This window comes from Sphaerodactylus townsendi, linkage group LG05 (genome assembly GCF_021028975.2).
Source record: "Sphaerodactylus townsendi isolate TG3544 linkage group LG05, MPM_Stown_v2.3, whole genome shotgun sequence".
NCBI classification, from domain to species: domain Eukaryota; kingdom Metazoa; phylum Chordata; class Lepidosauria; order Squamata; family Sphaerodactylidae; genus Sphaerodactylus; species Sphaerodactylus townsendi.
In genome coordinates this window covers 9,690,224-9,702,788 of record NC_059429.1, presented here as the reverse complement: position 1 = coordinate 9,702,788, position 12,565 = coordinate 9,690,224, and the positions used below count along the sequence as shown (strand labels likewise).

Sequence of the window (12,565 nt, the reverse complement as noted above, 5' to 3'; positions counted from 1 at the left end):
CCCGGCATGTGTGCTGAACAGTGGCATGACAGGCCGCTTTGCTTAGCACTGAGGGCCAGTTCTCTGCCCCAACGACTCAACTCGGAGCCTGGCCGTGCTGCTGAGGCCAGCAATGTGAGAGAATGCGCAAATTGCGCCTTTCAAAGCCTGCTGGGCGGGCGTCTGGGAGCTTGGCCGGAGGTGACCCGGGAAGCGCTGGCAGCACGCTGCAGTCCGGCTTAATCCTGGCACGTTGGGCCAAAAACAACTGTCAATACCCATCCACCCCCACCCCTTTGAGTCTTCTGGCACACCGGCGGAACCTTCGTGGGTACCTGCTTTTGCCTGGCACTTGGGCCAAAAAGGTTGCCCACCCTTGAATTTAGGAGCCCCGGCCACATTATCGCTTCACGGAGCGGTTGAAAAGTTAAAAAGAAAATGCGGTCTCCGAGGTCGCTGAAGTACAAGTTCCTAGCTTTGTATATGCTATGCTAAGTTGAGATAGAAATAGAGTGAGTTGAGTTGAGTTCTGAAGTGTTCTGTATAGCCTTAAAGTCTTGTATAGAATAGACTTGTGTAACCTTGCAACTGCTAAAGTAAAACCTTCCTATGGAAAGAACATCTTGCGTGGAGAGTATTCTTTTCCAAGAGTGATGGAAGGCTGCAGTGAGTGCAAGAAGACTGTAGACCTTCTCATCTTACCAGAGTAGCTCCGCTTTAAACTCTGCTGTTAAACTGGGGCAAACGGTCAAGTATTGATTTTATTCCTGTTATTTTTAACAGAGGGACCTTTCCAGGATTGTTTGTAACAGCATAAAAACGGCAACTGGTTTTTTTAAAAAGTCCTTTTTTGTACTAGGCAATGTGTGCTCGACAGAGCTAAAAGAAGCCGCCCCTTTCAGAGGTCAACTGAATTAGGCTGATATTTCTAGCTCCCAACAAACCCTGGAACCCACACGGGAGAGCATCTAAAATAATCCTCTTTTGCAAGCAAGCCGCCTTGAAACAAAAGGCGAGCGGCAGGCAAGGGTTCCAAAGGTGTCCACCGGGGACTGCCAGCCAGCCAGCCACAAAGATTGGCAAGGCCTGCAAGTTCAGGCCTTGCCAATCTATGCAGGATTGGGTTTGGTTGGTGCATCTTTTGGGCACGGCCTCTGCAATGGGGAAGCGCAAGCCGGCTTGGTTTTCATCAGTCCCTGGAACATGACGGGACACTGACTGAGAAGCATACAAGTTTCCTGGATTCTTTAGACTCAGCTCATACTCGGCTCCTAAGGGACAACACATGATCCACAGCAAAGTCACCTTCAACTACAGACACTCCCTACTTTGAACTGAGGGGAGGAGCTGCAGATAATGAGGCAGACATTGAGGCAGTGGGCCTGTTTCCTTTTAACACACACACACACACACACACACTTTTTTTTACCTTGAAAAGGATTTTCTCCACACAGTCCTCCCTCCCAATCCTCAACTCATTTGGAGTACAGGAACGGAGAGTTAATGAACAATCTAGTTTAAAGGCAATCATATCCCATCTCTCCTTCTGTGGACTTAACTGAAGGATCCGATCAATTTCCTATGAAGAAGAAGAAGAAGAAGAAGAAGAAGAAGAAGAAGAAGAAGAAGAAGAAGAAGAAGAAGAAGAAGAAGAAGACGACAAGTTGGATTTATATCCCCCCTTTCTCTCCTGTAAGGAGACTCAAAGGGGCTTACAAACTCCTTTCCCTCCCTCACAACAAAAACCCTGTGAGGTGGGTGGGGCCGAGAGAACGCCGAAGAACTGTGACTAGTCCAAGTTCACCCAGCTGGCGCGTGTTGGAGTGCACAGGCTAATCTGAATTCCCCAAATAAGCCTCCACAGCAAAAGCGGCAGAGCAAGGAATCAAACCCAGTTCCTCCAGATTAGAATACACCTGCTCTTAACCACTACGCCACGTTAGGCACAGAACAGACCCACTCAGCAACAGCATGTTCACTACACTGTCCCCCTTCGGATGTAAATATACAGAATAGTTCAGGAGAACGAAGGTGTTCAAGTCTGCCAGTCTGTCGAGAACAGCAACCTGGGACAAACAGAGTGCTCTTTTCACATTTTAGCCAGCAAGTATCCTAGTTAAACCTGGCTAAGCACATCTTAGCCTTGAACTGCCAAGGAGGAGCATTCAAAATAGATTAAGCTGGTGCGGAGGAATCCAACTGATGACTTTTTAACCTTGCTTCTCCAAACATCGCCTAGTACAACAGGACTGAGAAGGACTTTTTAGAAAAACTGGTTGGCGTTTTTATGCTGTTACAAAAAAATCCTGGAAGGGTCCCTCTGTTAAAAAGAACAGGAATAAAATCAATACTTGACCGTTTGCCCCAGTTTAACAGCACCCAAAAGCTGATACCTACGGCTCACAACAGGGACAGCCTGAGAGGCATTCAGGGACAATCCCCCCTCCTTTACCAACATAATCCACTTGGCTGGTACTTCAATCATGTAAATCTACGCAGGACAATGGGAATGGAGGATCAGCAGAGTTTAAAGCGGAGCTGCTCTGGTAAGATGAGAAGGTCTACAGTCTTCTTGCACTCACTGCAATCTCCTAGCACACTTGGAAAAGAATACTCTCCATGCAAGATGTTCTTTCCATAGGAAGGTTTTACTTTAGCAGTTGCAAGGCCTATGCTATACAAGATTATAATACTATACAGAACTCTTCAGCAATAACAAAGTTCAACACACACAGAAATCAACTCACTCTCTCAACTCTCAACTTAGCATAGCATATATAATACATACATCCAACAGGATACTTCCCCCCCCCCCGCCCCTGCAACAGCCTCTCATTGGTCTAGAGTTACAGTTGAACTAACCAATCATGTTAAAGATTAACTGCTCCTTCGCCCCCAGACTGACTGTCTCCGGCCTTTGGGTTTGCAAACTTCTGCTAACTATAAGGTTATACAGAACACTTCAGAACTCAACTCAGACTCTATCTCTACTTAGCATAGCATATACAAAGCATTGTTTATACATCCAACTGGATACTTTTCCCCACCCAGGCATTAGCCTCTCATTGGTCTAGAGTCACAGTTGAACTTCCCAATCATGTTAAAGGTCAATCGTTGCTACTTCTTGCCCCTAGACCAGAGGTCTGCAACCTGCAGCTCTCCAGATGTTCATGGACTACAAATCCCATCAGCCCTTGCCAGACTTCTGCCCTAGACTGACTGTCTCCGTCTTCGGGGTTGGGCAAACTTCCACTAACTTGAAATGACCCTTCTGTGAACTTTTACACTCTTTTTTTTATACATCATGACACGGAGGACGCTCATTTCCCATGGAAGTTTCACTGACTGGCAATGTCTTTTGTCTTCTGCAAACACCACAACTGGGTGAGATGCCACAGAGAAATGACAGAACAGGTAAAATGCAATTACAGCCAAAACGAAGAGCAACAGGGGATGATGGAAAGATTTCCGGTGGGCAGGGAGGACTGCCCAGCGACAGAGGACACAATCTGCATGCAGAAGATTCCAGGTTCAATCCTTGGCATCTCCAACTAAAGATCTCATGCAGTAACACTGGAGAAGATCTCTGACTGCAGCTCTGGAGAAACATTTCCGGATCAAACGAACCAACGGACTGATAGATAAACAGCTTCATATATTCGGACGCGTCTCTATGCTGCATTTAAAGTAGCGAGCGCAGTCTCGGCTGATCGTGGATGGTTGGATGGTCCCTGAATCGTTTTAACCAGCACAAACCCACTGTGCCAAGAATTATGCAGAAGGACTCATCAAAAATGTTTGGCGTTTCCTAAGAAAGCCGCTCTGTTTTCACTGCACAACTTTAGACTTCCAAAGTTTGGCCCCAATAAATGCCGGCAGGCAGCTATAAAGCTGTGTCATATGTACATTCTCAAAAGCTAAGCTAAGCTAATGATCTGCTCAAAGACTGGTCTGACAAACATTAATCTCCCGGTCTACATGCAGAGGTCAGCGCTAGCAATGGAATTACCACGCTAAACCGCTAGTCTCTTTGACGTTCCACAGTATGCAAGCAATGAAGAAGAAGAAGAGTTGGATTTATATCCCCCCTTTCTCTCCGGTAAGAAGGCTCAAAGGGGCTTACAATCTCCTTTCCCTTCTCCCCGCCCCCCACAACAAACACCCTGTGAGGTAGGTGGGGCTGAGAGAGCTCAGAAGAACTGTGACTAGCCCAAGGTCACCCAGCTGGCATGTGTTGGAGGCTAATCCAGGGGTCTGCAACCTGCGGCTCTATAGATGTTCATGGACTACAAATCCCATCAGCCCCTGCCAATTGGCCATGCTGGCAGGGGCTGATGGGATTTGTAGTCCATGAACATCTGGAGAGCCACAGGTTGCAGACCCCTGGGCTTATCTGAATTCCCCAGATAAGCCTCCACAACTCAGGCAGCAGAGCGGGGAATCAAACCCGGTTCCTCCAGATTAGAGTACACCTGCTCTTAACAACTACGCCACTGCTGCTCCAAGAGGCATGGGTTCTGACTTCTTGTTAACCATGCAAATTCACGTGGTTGGCAGGGCTATTCCTTCAATTTCAGCGCTCCATACATTAAATGTGTCATTTTGGAAAGGGTGATATAGAAGCCGATGCAGCTCTGGAAGTTTCTCACACGTACAATAAGAAATATCAGCCAATGACCACACTGAGGTATATTAAGACACCCACTGGAGAATAAAGCTGTGAAGGGGACAGCAGAAGGGAGGGGGATACACCAGAGCTGGCAAAATAAGACACTCTAAGCTTTTCATGGGAATACAAACGTTTACAGATATGAGCTGATTAAATACAAGATGACACTTGCAGGCCCTTAATCTTAAAGAGCTACGCTGAGTATTAAACCTCAACGCGTTAAAAAAGAAAGAAAAGACAGAATAAATTACACGGGCAGTTAAAAAGGTCGGGACCAAGACGGAGGTTTGGATGAAAAAACCCAAGTCTCTAGTCCTGTAAACAAAACTATTGCAGGGACAGCGGAACTCTTTTGATAAGCTCGCTCAAATTCTTATCTCAGCTGCCGGGTCACATCTTACTTATGGCAATCCCTGATGGGGTTTTCAAGGCAAGAGATGTTGGGAAGTTGTTTGCCATTGGCTGCCTCTGCATCACAACCCTGATATTCCCTGGAGGTCTCCCATCCAAATACTTCCAGGATCAGCCCTTCTCAGCTTCTTAGATCTGACGAGATCAGGCTAGGCTGGGCTTACCAGGTATGGGCACATACTATTAGTTTGTAATTAGTTAGCAGCCAGGCCAGGCTGTGTCAGAACATGTGTTTAGATGAGCAAAATCTAAATGACAACTGGACCCTCCTTCTAGCAGGTGCCGTGTGAAAAATTAGGACTGAGTGCACAGCTTGTACCGTGTGCAAAACCGGATAAGGTAAGGGCACCTGGTTGGTACCACATTTGTATATAGATAGCACAGACAACAGAGTGATGTGTGCCTGAAAACACCTGTGGTCTGGCGAAGCACTTTGTCAGTAGAGAGCAATAAATAGAACTGCACTGGTGACTGTGTGTCTGTCAGTTCTTGTCACATTGCGTCCTGCAAGGTGGTCTACTCTGAGTAAAGCCGCTGCTTCAACAGGCTGCGGTCAATGTGAATCTTGTATGAAGAAAAATTACTCTGCCTGGTTCAAAAGAACAGCGATAAAATCATAAACTTTAATGGAAATGATTGAAAGCACTATAGCCAGTAACCCAAATATCAATAATGGAAACAATAATGCAAGACATGATCAACTTAAACAGATGAAGAGGGAATCCCAAAATATGCACAAAAGATAATGAGTCTCTGTATAAATAATATTCCCTTCAGTGAAATCCTTGCGATTCAATAGAGGCTTGAAGTACTCCAGCTGCCAGATCTCACCTGGATACCAGAAAAAGAGGTAAATCGGCCATGTAGAAGCATGAATAAATATCAAAAGGTGGAAGTACTCAAGTTGCCAGATGTTCAGCTGGGTGCCGCATCATGAGATAAGCTGGCCACATGTGAACGTCAAACAGATATCAGTAGTAGTGTTAACTAATTTAAAGTAAATTAAACCCTTTCGACCTTAGTCTTCTTCAGCCACAATGATTATATACAGAAGGTATCAAGGCATCCAGCCCAAAAGTATAACTTCAGAAGATGAAGCATCAAAGTTCCCAAACCAAATGCATCTAAGCATAATGGGTGAAGCATCAATAATTACCAGAACAAGAAACATCCAAGCCTGCTAGCCTATATTGTTTGCAGGTCAGGGGTCATTAGGGTCACTGTGAATGGGACCCTGGGCTACTTCACCTACTGGACAAGCGTAATACACGGCAAGCGGTTCGGAGAGTCTAAAGAAGATGCTGATGGCAGCAGTTCTTTGCTGAGAGATTACCAAATTGCATAAGCGGCACAAGGCTGCACAACACGGGCAGGGAACCTCTGGCACATGTACTAAACAATGGCACACAAGATCATTTGGCTTGGCACTTGGGGACAGTTCACCACTGAAGCAACAAAAATAAGCCCCAGGATTTGGCAGCACCATCGGAGAACGGCAGAAAGAAGGGAGGCAACTAACACAACTCATGCCCATGAAGTGCTCCCAGGCAGACCTGAGTTTCTGGTAGCGGCCTGCAAGCTTACCCTGCTCTTGGGAGCGGCTGGGCAAGTGACCACCTTTGTCTCTACTCACACACACTTTGTCCACCAAACAAAGACCCTGCCTGTGTGTTCTTTTCCGGCACCTGGGCCAAAAAGTTGCCAACTCCTCCTTTGAAAAGTGAAGCTCCAGCTCCTTTTTACAGCTGCTAAGGTTCTAACGGAAGCTAACAAAAGCCTCCGTCCCACTGCTTAGCAAGAACACAAGTTATTTTGCAATTTGGAAGCAGAGAGAGAGAGGCAAAAGCCTTTGACAGTGGAGGTGGATAGGAGGGAAAACCAGGACCGAGCTGCTTGGCAATAAACACAGCAAGGGCAACCTTTAAAGAAAGAGTTTTCCATCCGCAAACGCTCTCAGTGCCCTATGAGAAGACCAGGGGTAGAAAAACAACATCATTTTGAACGGAGCAGAAAGCCGTGTGAAAACACAAGCTGGGTAGTCTCCTGCACACTTCCTCCAGGGGCTACTCCCAGGCAAAGACAGAGAGACCCCTTTAACTTTCAATGGGCATTTCTTAGGCCAGTGGTGGCGAACCTATGGCAATGGTGCCAGAGGTGGCACTCAGAGCCCTCTCTGTGGGCACGCGCAAACAGAGTCCTCCCCCCCACATCTAGGCTGGCCTGGGCTGCTGGGCTCGATTATTAACATTAAACCTAAGACATAGTTTGGGGGAAGCAGTGTAGGTAACCCTGTTAAGCGCTGTTAAACCCCTCTGATTTTCATGCGAAGAACTAAAGCGCGATCCTTTACCTGGGAGTAAGCTCGGTTGCTGGCAGTGGGGCTTTCTTCTGAGTAAACCCTCCTAGGGTCATGATTCACCCGTTTGAAGAGTTGCAAAGCAAAGCAAAGCCAATGACTACCACCAAGCTTACTCCCAAGTAACGCACGCCTTGAAGCCAACTGTTTTTTCTAAACTAAAACCTCAGTATTCAGGCTAAATTTCCGTGTTGGCACTTTGTGATAAATAAGTGGGTTTTCGGTTGCAATTTGGGCACTCGGGTCTCGAAAAGGTTTGCCATCACTGTCTTAGGCTGATATCCTGTCCTCAATCAGACAAGACACCCACTGAGTTGTTTCCGCACACAACCCAAAGCAGACAAAAACTTCCGGGGTGGGTGGGTTAAGAGACCACCTTCTCAACATCTTTGCCTCCTGCAGACACACAGCCAAAGCACGCCTTCTTATCTTCAACACCCACCCAAACTCTGCCAGCTAGGAGGAAAGTGCCCCTGCGGCTCCCCTGCGCTCCCACCCTGCGCATTCCCCCATGACGGGCCTCACAACACCCTAAGCCTCTTTTCACTCATGGGCTCCTGGCCAAATTATTTCCCTAAAATTGTAAAAAAGGGCTACCATTAGGAAGCCCATTATGTAATTTTTTTTCACATACCCTCAAATGCTGGGGTGTATCCTGGGTTGGGAACCACTGCCCCACACCTTTTCAGAGCTCATTGTGCACAGAGAATTTCAAGACACCACTTCTAGCAACCCCTCTAAACACCTAGGAAGGCTCCCCTCCCCCCTCCTCACACTGAAGAACAAGCCCTTGTACTCAGCAAGAGACAGCTGTAAATAAGCATTTTATTGTCATTGTGCACGCACAACGAAATTTACAGCAGCATTCCTCGATGCACACAATTTCAGACTCATACCCCATCCTCACTTCCCCCTTCCTCCACCCATCCCTACACAGCCCCAAACACATCAACACGAATCCACAGAGTTCAGCATCGCCACAGCTCTAGAGTAGAAGCTGTCTCTAAGCCTCTTTGTCCTAGTTTTGATAGACCTGTATCGTCTGCCAGATGGTAACAGTTCAAAAAGAGAGTGTGCTGGATGAGACGGTGTCTCTCAGAATATTTTGGGCTTTCTTTAGGCTTCGGGAACTATAGAGTTCTTCCAAGAGAGGAGGGGAAGCTCCTGCTCAAAGCCTGTGCGCTCATCTGACCTAACCTTGCTGCAATAAGAGGAGGGGATCCCTCACAGCCAATTCCACTTTACACAGCACGGCTGTCTGCAGAAACTCCTTCCCCCACACAGTGGAGCAAACTGGCCTTCCCCATCACTGAGCTGATAAGGCCGTGGTGGCGAACCTAAGGCACTCCAGATGTTCATGGACTACAATTCCCATCATGGGAATTGTAGTCCATGAACATCTGGCGTGCCATAGGTTCGCCACCACTGTGATAAGGCATCCTTCACAATACATTCAACCTGTTTCCCAGCAGTTTTCTACTCTCTTTTTTCCCAAGCTGACCCCTGGGGCTCCGCCTGGCAATTCTCCCATCTTGGACTGTTCACATGTTGCATGTTCTTGCTGTACTCTTTCCAATCTGCCCCAGCTCCCCCCCACCCCACCCCTTTGGAAGGTAGACTGCCACTCTCTGGAGGCCTCCAGAAGTGCCCTGGTGTCAGACCCCCCCCCCTTTCCCCAACCACCCTGCTACACTCCCACGACCTGCTTTGACAAACACAGCACAAATGTTCAGAGCGCTGAACTGTGACCTGCCTTCAAATTGCTACTCAGCTGTGAATGAAGCTCGCCGGGTGACCTTGGGCCAGTCACTCTGCCTCACCTACTTCACAGCTGCAAAGATGAAATGAGGAAGGGGAGCTCATAAGCCACTCCAAGCTAGCTGGGAAAAGAGAGTGCCCTCCGCCACAAGCTCTTGGCTTCTCGACCCTCCCCCAAATACCAGCCCCTGCACAGTACTGGGAACAAGCTCCTTTTCCCCACCCACCCCGGCCCCAGAAGCCCATAGCATTTGGCAAGGAGTAAAGTTGACCCTCCACCACGGCTCTCCGAGCCTTCCCGCACAGCCTGCAAGAGGGAACAAAACACAGCCTCTCTTTCCAGCAATGCTGTTTCCACATGTTGTGAAATATGACGCACTCAGAATGGAAGGGCTGCGAGTGTTTCCATGTAGTTGGGCAAAGGCTGTTAATTGTTAACTGACCTACGACCTCACTCAGAAACAGGGCAGGGAAGAAAACAATCCTGGTTGGAAGATCTCTTTTCGAAGGAACAACCAGTATGTACCATTCTTGAAGAGCTGTACAAGATTTTTAAAAAGAGAGACGTGGAAATATACAGGCACGCTTCAAGACAGTTGCCAACTTTCCGTCACAGCCCAGACTGCTTACATGGTGCTCTGCCTATGTAGGATCCTTCAAACAGAAAACGAGGGTAGTTTTCACTAACCTCCTGGAATGCTAGCTTTCTACACGCGAGTCTTCCCCTTCCTTTTTACATTGCTGGAGCTCGCAAATAAAAGGCTTGAAATGGGGCAATTTGGATACCTGCGTGTGAACTAGGGCCATAAAAGAGAACCCAGTGTGAACTATGGAGGCAGGAGACTCCCTGCCCTGGCTGCAGAGGTCAATTCCCCCCAACCCCCTAGGGAATAGAAGGAAAGCATACCACAGCACTGGAGAGTGCTGGCACAGAAGCAAAAATGCCAGCCGTCAAGGTGGCCTGGGCCTCCCTTGGAGGGATTATACAAAGGAGGTGGAGCATAAGGAACTCGGGCCCCAGGAATCAACTGGCCACTGCAGATTTTCTGGGCTGTGTGGTCATGGTCCTAGTGTTTTACCCGCCTCCGTGGCTGGCATCTTCAGAGGCAGGTCACGATAGTATATCTTTCTCTTTTTTGCCGCAGAGAGAAACACATCTTGACAGCTGCAAGCTAAGCATTGGGAGCTGAAGCCACCAGACCGTGGCCACGCAGCCCTAAAAACCCACAACGGCCACCTGGAGACTCATTGAAGGCTTGGCTGGGACCGGAGCTTCTGGGGCCAGGAAGGGAGCTCAGGGTCTGTCATACAAACTTTTTTAAACAGTCCCAAACTGTTTTCAGTGTAACACCTTAATTTAACTTTTGCTCCCCCAACCGAAAAGTGATGCATTTCGCCCCACCCCCACCCCACCAGTGTTCACCTTATTTGTTGGTCCCCTTCCTCCCCAATGGAGGCCCATTGTTTTGCAAATAAGAGCTCTATAGCCCTTGAATTCTGTGTCTTTGGGGGTGGGAAGCAGTCTTCACCAGGTAATTAGGAAGGGGGGAGAGGAGCAGAGTCCTGCTCCCCCCCTTGTGATAATTAGATGGAAGGAGGGAAGAGCCAACCGCACCTCAATAATTCCCCCCCCCCGTGACCCTCCCCCCCCCCGTAATTACAGGGAGGAAAAGGGAGGAGGATCCCCCAACCCCAGTAGGGTAGGGGAAAGAAGAAAGGTCCCCTCCTCCACTCGAAAAACTTAGACCAGTGGTGGTGAACTTATGGCACTTCAGATGTTCATGGACTACAATTCCCAATTGGCCATGTTGGCATGGTCTGATGGGATTTGTAGTCCATGAACATCTGGAGTGCCATAGGTTCGCCACCATGGATTTAGATGGAGGCCTCTCAAAAACCCCCACGTGATTAACGGGAGGGAGATCCTCCACCCCAGTAGGTTAGCAGAAAGAAGGAAAGCCCCCCCCCCTCAGTAATTAGACAGAACCCCCTCCCCCCAAGTGATTAGAGAAGGGGTCTGCAACCTGCGGCTCTCCAGATGTTCATGGACTACGAATCCCATCAGCCCCTGCCAGCATGGCCAATTGGCCATGCTGGCAGGGGCTGATGGGAATTGTAGTCCATGAACATCTGGTGTGCCAAAAGTTCGCCACCACGGCCTTATCAGCTCAGTGATGGGGAAGGCCAGTTTGCTCCACTGATGGGATTTGTGGTCCATGAACATCTGGAGAGCCGCAGATTGCAGACCCCTGGATTAGAGGGAGGAAGCATGCTCCACCCCCCAAGTAATGAGACGGTGTCCCCCAACTGAGTAAGAGGGAGAAGCCCCCACCCTCCTACGTAATTTGAGGAGGGTCCCCCTCCCCTTAATAATTAGAGGGAAGGAGGGAGGGTCCCAGGTTTTGCCCCCCCCCCTCCAATTGGAAGACCCTTAAAACGCCTCCTCCCATGGCCAGCCATGCGAAGCCCTCAGCCTGGAGAGTCTCCCCGTGTCCTCTCTCTCTCTCTCTCACGGCCACATTTTAACCACCCCTTTCCTTCACCGACACCCCCCCCCCCGTTCCCACCCTCACCACAACCCTGCGAGGTAGGCGAGACGGGCTGAAGGTCACGCGGCGAGCCCCCGGCCCCTCACCTGCCCCGAAAGCCCCGCGAGCGACGCAGAGCCAGGCGCCCAGCAGCGCCACCAGGACCTTCCTCGCGGCCATCGCGGCTCCTCCTCAGCCTTCCTCGCCGCAGCCGTCACCGACCAGCCGCTCGAGCCGCCTCAGGCGCCTGACCCTGCCGGAGTGAGGAGGAGGGCGGAGCGGCACGAGGACGCGGGAGGGCCGAGCGGCGGCTGCCCAATCAGCAGGCGCAGGAGGCGGATCCAGGCAGAGCGATTGGCTTGCGGGGAGGCTAAAGGTCCAATCCGACAAGGGGGCGGGTTGCAGACATACGAAGGGAGCGCCGCATTGGACAAAGCAGATATTAACTGACGCGCCCCAGCAGTCCAATCGGAGAGGAAAAGCTTTCAGGTCTTCCCTCCTCTCCGGCGGTTTGGAAGGGGAAAACAAGAGAAGGCGTTTGATCGGCAAACCGAACCACCAATCGGGGATGAAAGCATAAAGATTACACACACCCCCTTTGGGGCGGGGAGAAAAGGCGGAAACAGGTGAGAATGCGTCATCCCCCCCCCGCTGAGGGACGCCTGTTGGTCACGTCTGCTAGGTGAAAAGCCTTCAGCCAATCAGAAGCCCGAATCCTCGCGAGCACCTCCCGCCGGCAGAAAACCGCTTGTCCAAATTGGCACCGGCTCGGGCCAATCATAGGCGGAGTCCTGCAGCGGCCACGCCCAGCCTCCCTGAGAAACCAATCATGCTGCGCGGACGTGACCTGGACGGCGGGGACGC

The 12,565-nt window shown here is 49.6% G+C and overlaps 1 protein-coding gene across 1 annotated transcript in view; it reads right to left on the bottom strand.

The window, feature by feature from the left end:
• BSG (basigin (Ok blood group)) overlaps positions 1–11,982 on the bottom strand; it is a 137,952-nt gene extending 125,970 nt beyond the window's left edge. Inside the window, exon 1 of the mRNA XM_048498324.1 lies at positions 11,809–11,982. Coding sequence (XP_048354281.1) covers positions 11,809–11,881 — 73 coding nt within the window. The 5' untranslated portion in view covers positions 11,882–11,982. The remainder of the gene's footprint in view (positions 1–11,808) is intronic.
• Positions 11,983–12,565: the final 583 nt, after the last annotated feature.